Source organism: Borostomias antarcticus (assembly GCF_949987555.1).
Source record: "Borostomias antarcticus genome assembly, chromosome: 34".
Classification (NCBI taxonomy): Eukaryota; Metazoa; Chordata; class Actinopteri; order Stomiiformes; family Stomiidae; genus Borostomias; species Borostomias antarcticus.
The window spans coordinates 1017445-1027500 of record NC_140267.1 but is presented as its reverse complement, the minus strand read 5'-3'; the positions used below and the strand labels follow the sequence as shown (position 1 = coordinate 1027500).

Here is a 10056-nt window from a genome sequence, read left to right as displayed (position 1 = left end):
TAAATACAGTCCAATGTCCATGACAGTTGAGACACTTACCTTAACTCCATCCGACTTTTTGTTTAGTAAACTTTTGCATGCTGGAAGAGAGAAGAGAGAGATGGGACAAGCATCAGCCACAGACCGGGTATGGAGACAGAACCAGCGCAAACCAACCTGCAACATCAGGACAAAACCACCACACCGTGAAGAACCATGCGTGAACTAGTCTGTAGGGTCACCCATGCGTGAACTAGTCAGTAGGGTCACCCATGCGTGAACTAGTCTGTAGGGTCACCCATGCGTGAACTAGTCTGTAGGGTCACCCATGCGTGAACTAGTCCGTAGGGTCACCCATGCGTGAACTAGTCAGTAGGGTCACCCATGCGTGAACTAGTCTGTAGGGTCACCCATGCGTGAACTAGTCTGTAGGGTCACCCATGCGTGAACTAGTCCGTAGGGTCACCCATGCGTGAACTAGTCTGTAGGGTCACCCGTGCGTGAACTAGTCTGTAGGGTCACCCATGCGTGAACTAGTCTACTTTGCTGGTGGCCTTGTGAGGTCAGGTAGCATCTGGTGCTATTCTAGAACAACAGCACTGCAGTGACAGGGCTAGTACTGTTAGAGACAGGGCTAGTACTGTTAGAGACAGGGCTAGTACTGTTAGATACAGGGCTAGTACTGTTAGATACAGGACTAGTACTGTTAGATACAGGGCTAGTACTGTTAGATACAGGACTAGTACTGTTAGATACAGGGCTAGTACTGTTAGATACAGGGCTAGTACTGTTAGATACAGGGCTAGTACTGTTAGATACAGGGCTAGTACTGTTAGATACAGGACTAGTACTGTTAGATACAGGGCTAGTACTGTTAGATACAGGGCTAGTACTGTTAGATACAGGGCTAGTACTGTTAGATACAGGGCTAGTACTGTTAGATACAGGGCTAGTACTGTTAGATACAGGGCTAGTACTGTTAGATACAGTATATATGAGTGACAGGGCTAGAACTAGTACAACCAGTTAATTCAATGTCTATAGAGCTAAAAGTGCACTGGACTCCCGCATGCCCCACACCAACACATATCATACACATGCTCTCAACAAAACATGGTATTGAAACACACCATCAGACAGACATAGACAGTAGGTGTTAAGACAGCACAAAACCACACAAACAAACATAGAGACAAGCCCACACACACACACACACACACACACACCCACACACTCAGACATACACACACCTGCTTAGGGCTGGGCAATATATCAATATATATGTATATACATATACATATATAGAGAGAAAGAGAGAGAGAGAGAAAGAAAGAGAGAGAGATACCGCAGTGAGACTATCGTCTTAGATTTTGGATCATGGATATCGTAATATGGCATAAATGTTGTCTTTTCCTAGTTTTAACGGCTACATGACAGTAAATGATGCAATTTTTAATGTATTTTTAATGTTATTGTTAATTAAAGAAATAGTCATCAAGATCATTTGATCTGTAGCTCAAAATACAATATTTGTGCTCAAATAAATTGTGCGCCAATTATAGATTTGAATGAGAGTAGGGGTGGGCGATATCATCTAAAAATCATATAACAATATTTTCTACTGTCCGGACCATATCGATATGATATCACAATATATGAGAAAAGAAATGATGGATCATATTTTAGTAGCCATTCTTATGGGAATAAGAATGGCTACTAAAATATGATCCATCATTTCTTGGATTTTTAGATGATATCGCCCACCCCTACTCTCATTCAAATCTATAATGAGGTTTCAAAACATCTTCAGATTCCCTTATCTTTCATTTAAAAAAGAGGGAGGGCAAGAAAAAGCAAGATTGAAAAAAACCAAAAACAATCAGTATATCTTCATATCTGAAATCGATAGATATATCTTCATATCTGAAATTGATAGGTTTATCTTCATATCTGAAATTGATAGGTATATCTTCATATCTGAAATTGATAGGTTTATCTTCATATCTGAAATTGATAGGTATATCTTCATATCTGACATCGATAGGTATATCTTCATATCTGAAATTGATAGGTATATCTTCATATCTGAAATCGATAGGTATATCTTCATATCTGAAATCGATAGGTATATCTTCATATCTGACATCGATAGGTATATCTTCATATCTGAAATCGATAGGTATATCTTCATATCTGAAATCGATCGGTATATCTTCATATCTGAAATCGATAGGTATATCTTCATATCTGAAATGAACAACGACGGCTGCAGGCAACAGAAGCCTGTTCTCAAGCTTGGTCAGAGGTAGTTCATGCGAAAGCTTGGGCATGCATAGTCCACAAGAAACTACATCTCCCAAAGTGCATCTCTGCTGAGGAGTGTATTGTAGGGAAAAAGAGAGACACACTCTTCAGTCATCTGGTATTTATCCAAGCCATCCAAAGTTGGGATGATAACGTTGTCTTTATCAGACATTACTGCATATCGGCTCCTTCAATCGCAATTAATACGGACTAGACTTCCGTCCACATACTGGAGGCCATGGTGAGACCATGATCAGACGGGGAACCAGGACACAAGCAAAGTATCGGTCATATGTTTCTCTGTCATTGGGGCGCCCCGGTAGCTCACCGGGTAAGGCGCGCACCATATGAAGACTAGTTCTTCGAGTGGCGGACCCGGGTTCGATTCCCTGCTCGGGTCCTGTGCCACATGTCCTCTCTCTCTCTCCCACATTTCCTGTCTCTCTACACTGTCCATTAATACCATTAAAGCTGAAAAGCCCTAAAAAATATCTTTAAAAAAAAAAGAAGTTTCTCTGTCATTATGACCAACGATCCATCAAGTCAAGTTGCCAGCTCCGTCATACAGTCCAGTAGGTGTGCGTTCTCTGGGCTGTGGGAACAGCAGACAGATGACAACAGAGCAAGCAACACAACCGACAAAGAGAGTACATAGAAGAGAGAGAAACCAGGCCTCTGGCTAACAGAAGAGATGGAGGAGAGAGACAGGAGAGAGAGAAACCAGGCCTCTGGCTAACAGAAGAGATGGAGGAGAGAGACAGGAGAGAGAGAAACCAGGCCTCTGGCTAACAGAAGAGATGGAGGAGAGAGACAGGAGAGAGAGAGAAACCAGGCCTCTGGCTAACAGAAGAGATGGAGGAGGAGAGACAGGAGAGAGAGAAACCAGGCCTCTGGCTAACAGAAGAGATGGAGGAGAGAGAGAGAAACCAGGCCTCTGGCTGACAGAAGAGATGGAGGAGAGAGACAGGAGAGAGAGAAACCAGGCATCAGAAGAGAGAGAGGAGGAGAGACCAGAGAAAGAAGGAGAGGAACATAGCCCATCGACATCTATCTATAACCATGCAGGCTGGCAGGGGAACACACACATGCTGGGCTGGCTGAAAGTGGCCATGCACAGGAACGCAGCAGGCATGGGGACCGTCTGGGCCCCTAGGGGTCCATTAACAGTGTTTTCATTGCATGGACAGAGAGAGACAGAGAGAGAGAGAGAGAGAGAGAGGGATGTAGGGAGAGACAGAGAGAGAGACACAGAGAGAGACAGAGAGAGAGACACAGAGAGAGAGAGAGAGGGAGGTAGGGAGAGAGAGAGAGAGACATGCACACACATAGCTGGCTCTTATACTCTTCGTGGACTTGTGTGTTAATGTGCGGCTAGTAAAGGCGGATGAGGCTCTGTTGAAGGTCTGAGTTGAGCCGATTGTGTGTGACGGGGCAGGACAGAAGGACACTGTCGCTAGCGAGAACATGTGCGAACAGACAGATCATGTCTCTGACAAATAAAATTATCCTGGAAAACAAAATGGCTGCCTACCATCACAGAGGCAGGGCTGACACTAGCAGTGTGGCCTCAGGCCATCCAGAGTACAGCACACTAACTTCACTTCTGCACCGACATCTTCTTCTTCATCTCTGTCTCTCTCTCTCCCTACCTCCCTCTCTCTCTCTCTCTCTCTCTCTCTCTGTCTCTCTCTGTCTGTCTGTGTGAGGGATTACCTCCTTTAACAACCATTTCTTTTCAACCATCACAGCTGTTCTAATGTGTGACAATATATTCTCCATTTACCATTCTTGGCTCATGAATATGAAGCCATAATGCATTCTGGGTGTCGCACTGTCAGCTGACATTACCCGAAAAGAACAAGCACTATGCAGCAGTGTAATCTAATATGATGGCCCTCACGGGGGCGCCCCGGTAGCTCACCGGGTAAGGCGCGCACCATATGAAGGCTAGTCCTTTGCGCGGCGGACCCGGGTTCGATTCCGGCTCGGGTCCTGTGCCGCATGTCCTCCCCTCTCTCTCTCCCACGTTTCCTGTCTCTCTCAACTGTCCTATCCCATTAAAGCTGAAAAGCCCTAAAAAATATCTTTAAAATAAAAATGATGGCCCTCAGTCCAGAGACGGGTGTTCGGTCTCAACATGAAGAAGGCGAGCATGGGCCCCTTGTCTCAGGCAGAGAGGTAAAGGATGCATCGGAGGTAGGGATGTGTGCAGATACGTGTTTATCCGACTATATGGCGCAGCTTCTGCTAGCCGTTTAGGACATACTAGTCTGCTAAACTAAATATAATATAAGTTGATTTTAAATAAAGATTTATAAAAATATTTAACTAAGTACTCATATAGGGAAGGGTTATTGGTTGCACCAGGTGGGTGGGCAGTAACCCAAAACCAGGTGGGTGGGCAGTAACCCAAAACCAGGTGGATGGGCAGTAACCCAAAACCAGGTGGGTGGGCAGTAACCCAAAACCAGGTGGGTGGGCAGTAACCCAAAACCAGGTGGATGGGCAGTAACCCAAAGCCAGCGCGTGAACAGGCTGATCAAGGAGCTCAGTCATGTGCATGTTCCCACTGTTGCAGTCTTTCTCAAACCGACGGCTATATTTGCACACATGCTAACGTGAGCACACTTTGTGGCAAACAGTAGCACCCTAGATCTAGTTACTGTATGTTGAATTAGGCTACTAACGAGAGAGAGAGAGTGGCTCCAATCCAGAGAGATAGCAAGAGAGAGAGGGATGAGTCGTTATCATCATCACTATCACCACTCAAACTAAATCATCACAGAGCATGTGAGCGGAGTGTGAATGAATTTCAAGTCTCAACAAAGTGTTCTGTTTTCCTACTTGACTGTTGTTCTAAACGTTGTAGTTCGTTCTCATAGATCAGTCTGTTAGAACTACAAATTATTCCCTGTGTGACATCACTTCCCTGTCCTCTTCATCCTGAAACTATGTCACTTCCTTTTTCACTGTATAACCTATCGACCTGTCCTCAAGTGAACTCACTCTGCCTGGATATCACTTCCTGTGCTGAGTCCGACTCTGCAGAATCGTAACAGAATAAAACTATTGCCTTTGTTTAAAACCAGCTTGACCGACCACTCAGCGTGTTCTTAGAAATCTAAACTAAACCAAGAGGTAATTTCCTTAACAGGAGCATGTGGATTTTCAGTGGAGTGTGTTTTCAAAAAAGTCGGAGCGATTGGATTTTCTCCCGCTCCAACTCCCACTCAGATGTAGCCTGATATCAACTACTTCACTCTGTCAGATCAAGAATTGGTCAACTTCGGTGGAGTGAGTGGATTCGAATGCCTGTACACAGGCTAGCTCAAACTAGAAGTTTGAAGCATGGCCAATCATTTATATCAGTGAAACAGGCGCATTAATTTCGAAGAGTATGATACTCTAGGAGAAATAATGTGCTCCCCACTCCAGCCAATAAGAATTGAGTATTCACCATGCCATGGTGTAATGTTTTATTACTGGCTGTGACTCTGAGAATGTGAGTGTGATTTTGTTACGAGAAAATATATTTCAACGAATAACCTAATGGTCTGTTTTTATTAGCCTACTTAAAAAAAAAAACATTATACTTCCTACACGGAATCTACTAGGGCATCGAGCACCATAGGGCTACATCACGCGACGCATACATTTGATTTCATTTTATTTAAAGCTTGGGGTGAATTATAGGCCTAATGATAGTGTGTGACTGTGCGAGAGATGTATAGTGTGTCTAGTTGTGAAGGAGCCATTTAAAAATGCCTGTAGCCTACACTTTAGAAATTGATGAGAACAAGTACGATTTTTTATCAACACAGCTGTTTCTCTTTTTTGAGGGGAGCGGGGCAATGTATGAGCAGAGCAAACTGAACTCTGGGTGAACGATGGGCGAGTTCCGGGCGTCTTTCTGATTCAGGGTCTTTCTGATTCAGGGTCTTTCTGATTCAGAGTCTTTCTGATTCAGGGTCTTTCTGATTCAGAGTCTTTCTGATTCAGAGTCTTTCTGATTCAGGGTCTTTCTGATTCAGTATTTCTGATTCAGAGTCTTTCTGATTCAGAGTCTTTCTGATTCAGGGTCTTTCTCAGTATTTCTGATTCAGAGTCTTTCTGATTCAGGGTCTTTCTGATTCAGGGTCTTTCTGATTCAGAGTCTTTCTGATTCAGAGTCTTTCTGATTCAGAGTCTTTCTGATTCAGGGTCTTTCTGATTCAGGGTCTTTCTGATTCAGAGTCTTTCTGATTCAGGGTCTTTCTGATTCAGGGTCTTTCTGATTCAGAGTCTTTCTGATTCAGGGTATTTTTGATTCAAGGGGAAACTAATTGGCTAAGTGGTTGGGAATCTCTGTTTTAGACTAAAACCACTGTGTAGTCATCAGTGAAAATAGTGAAAATAGTCAGTGAAAATAGTCAGTGTGTGTGTTTGTGTATGTTTCTGTGTATTAAAGGACAATGCTCGTTTTTGACAACCTGGACCTTATTTACGACATATTATAAGACGTTCGACTCACCGAGATCACTTTGGTGTAGTTCGGAGGCCTGTAGAAGAAATGTAAAATCCAGCGCGAGCCAGTATATCCATGTAATGGCGGTGATCGGGGCAACGAGAATGCAGCTTCTAAAAATCTATTTTCTGCCGCGAAACGGTTGTTTTCATCAATCTGTCTTGATGAATCGCTAGTTGTGCTTACATAGAGAGCATAGGCCTGTTGTGGTATTTCACATGCCTCTGTAATATGATCTTTAGAAACGTCGTTAGACACGAAATAGCTTCCTCACTTGCTCCAGCACGCATGCGCACAGCGTGCTGGAGCAACGATTGCGCGCTGTGCGCATTAGTGCTGGAGCAAGTGAGGAAGCTATTTCGTTTCGAAAGACGTTTCGAAAGATCATGGCATGTGAAAACCACAACAGTTATGCTCTATGTAAGCACATCTAGCGATTCATCCAGACAGATTGATGAAAACAACCGTTTCGCGGCAGAAAATATATTTTTTGGAAGCTGCATTCTCGGTGCCCCGACCACCGCCATTACATGGATATACTGGCTCGCGCTGGATTTTACATTTCTTCTACATGCCTCCGAACTACACCAAAGTGATCTCGGTGAGTCAAACGTCTTATAATATGTCGTAAATAAGGTCCAGGTTGTCAAAAACGAGCATTGTCCTTTAATGTGTGTGTGAGCATGTTTGTGTGTTTGTTTGTTTGTGTATGGATGTATGTGTGTGAGTGCATGTGCGTTTATGTCTTGATGCAAAGACGTCCACTGGAGTAGAGACAGTAACGTGCCAGTGTGCAGGTGGGCGTGCGGTGGGGGGGGGGGGGCATGGGGGCGGAGGTAACCAGGCAGGCGCCCCCAGCCACATGCTACCACACTAGGGGGGCACTGTGCAGACAGCAGGCCCAGTGCTGGGCTGGAGCGCCCCCTAGTGGACATACCTTCCTGCGCCAGGCCCGCTGTGCTGGTGGTGGCCGCAGGGCTGGTGTGCTGGCGGCCCACTATTGGACAGAGAAGCGTTCAGTTGGCAGGGGGCCAGGCACGGAGGAGGCGGAGCCTAGCTAGAGCGTGGCATTCAGGTTCTAGTTCCGTTCCTGCCCCCTGGGTGACGTGGCAGGTAGAACGCTCTGGATATCCTAGCCATACTTACCCCGGTGTGAACAGTCAACTTTAAGATAAAACAACTTCAAAGGCAGTAAGGCACATCTCTGATCACAACCAGAGTTAATGACGCGGGTCACGGGAAACACTGTTCCGACCGCTGCACGTCATCAGGAGAGCAACATCACAGGTCACAAAAACACAGGTTATCTGTTTTTAACTCTGTTTTGTGTTAAAATAAATCACTCTGATGAACTCTGATGTCTATTCTCAACAATGAAGCGTTACTGAATGGCCTAAACGTAAGTGACATGAGTTGTGTTTACAAGCTACGATGCAAGAAGGTGACAGAGTGAGTCAGGCTCTGGGCTACCAAATGGAGGGTACGTATGCTATTAAAGCCTCATGATTCAAGTGGAACAGCCCATGTACAAAGACCAGTTTGAATCCCAGTGATCCCAGAGATCAACACCTCCATGTAACTCCATAGTCACCATGTCTCATGTTACACTGACTGTGTTCCACTTAAGATTTACTAAAGGCCATTAACCTGTATTTGCATTATTACTCTGTCATGTTGTCAGTCTCAGAAGTATTTTCTTTTACACAGAGTTGTAGAAAACTACCATAACGATCCAAGTTCATACACCAGTCTGTCTTTCTCACCTGAGAAGTTTCTGGACACCAGCATGGTCGTAAGGATAGCTCCCTGGGGAGGACAGGAAACATGGGGTTAGAGATGGTGTGTGGGTGTGTGTGTGTGTGTGTGTGTGTGTGTGTGTGTGTGTGTGTGTGTAACACACTCACTTTGAGTTTTCTCCGGGCGTTGAACTTGCGCAGGCACTCCACAGTCTCCTGGCGATGCATCATGGAGGCTACAGTGGAGCGTTGCTGTATGGGAAAGAGAGGAGACAGACAGGAGAGAGCAGGGGAGAAACAGAGAAACAGGAGAGGAGGAGAGAGGAGTAGAGAGAGGGGAGGAGAGAGGAGAAGAGAGAGAGGAGAAGGGGGGAGGAGAGGGGAGGATAGACATGTGAGAGGAGGAGATGAACATAGCCCAACAACAGGGTGAAAGCAGGAGAACACTACCAGCTTAGCCCCATGGTGGACCACAGACAAAGAGAGGTCCTCCAAACAGAGTCACCAAGGTCAAGGTCAAGGTCAACTTTATTTATAAAGCACGTTTAAAATCAACCGAAGTTGCACCAAAGTGCTGTACAATATATAAAATAAACTAAAACAAAAAACAGAATAAAGTGCACATAATCACGGAACAATACAAGGACAGGACACAAAACAGGACAGGGGATGTAGGCTATCAGGCCTCAAAAGCCAGTGAAAACAAGTGCGTTTTAAGAGGAGACTTAAAGAGCCCTAGGTTCTGTGTGTGTCTTATGTGTGGAGGGAGGCTGTTCCAGAGCTTTGGGCCAGCCACCGCAAAAGCTCGGTCACCCTTGGTCTTAAGTCTCGATCTAGGGACTGTTAAAAGAGTCTCGGAGGAGGACCTCCGGGTTCTAGATGTCGCCCGAACTTGAATCAGTTCAGCCAGATAGTGGGGGGCCAAACCATGTAGAGCCTTAAAAATAAACATTACGATTTTAAACCATGGGCAGATGTTGAACGTACAGGCTCGTGAGAGGGACAGTTGTTCATGCCGGTAGATGTTTGTACAGATCTAGGGCCCAGATTCATGAATAGTAGATCCAGACAGTGACTTACGCAGATCCAGGGGTGCTTCAGAGCCTGGTCAGAAGTGATCCGCTTAGCCGGGTTGATGGTCAGCATCTGGTTGATGAGATTCTTGACCTCTGGGGTGACGGTGTCCCACTCTGGGGAGGGGAACTGGGAAGGACAGAGACAGGAGAGAGAGGAGAGAGAGAAGAGAGAGGAGAGACAGGAGAGAGAGAGGAAAGACAGGAGAAACAGGAGAGAGAGGAGAGACAGGCGAGACAGGAGAAACAGGAGAGAGAGGAAAGAGAGAAGAGAGAGAGAAGAGAGAGAATAGAGAAGACAGGAGAGAGAGGAGAGACAGGAGAGAGAGAGGAGAGAGAATAGAGAGGGGAGAGAGGAAAGACAGTAGAGAGAGGAGAGAGAGGCGAGACAGGAAAGAGACAGGAGAGTCTTTAGATGCTCTTTAATGAGACATCCTTAAAAAACACTAAACATCACCTA

The 10056-nt window shown here is 45.3% G+C and overlaps 1 protein-coding gene across 1 annotated transcript in view; it reads right to left on the bottom strand.

The window, feature by feature from the left end:
* The window catches only part of camk2g2 (calcium/calmodulin-dependent protein kinase (CaM kinase) II gamma 2), a gene marked incomplete at both ends in the record, with an annotated part of 124625 nt that overhangs the window by 34341 nt on the left and 80228 nt on the right, over positions 1-10056 (bottom strand). Inside the window, 5 exons of the mRNA XM_084460886.1 lie at positions 40-80; positions 7725-7784; positions 8551-8593; positions 8692-8775; positions 9604-9726. Coding sequence (XP_084317012.1) covers positions 40-80; positions 7725-7784; positions 8551-8593; positions 8692-8775; positions 9604-9726 — 351 coding nt within the window. The remainder of the gene's footprint in view (positions 1-39; positions 81-7724; positions 7785-8550; positions 8594-8691; positions 8776-9603; positions 9727-10056) is intronic.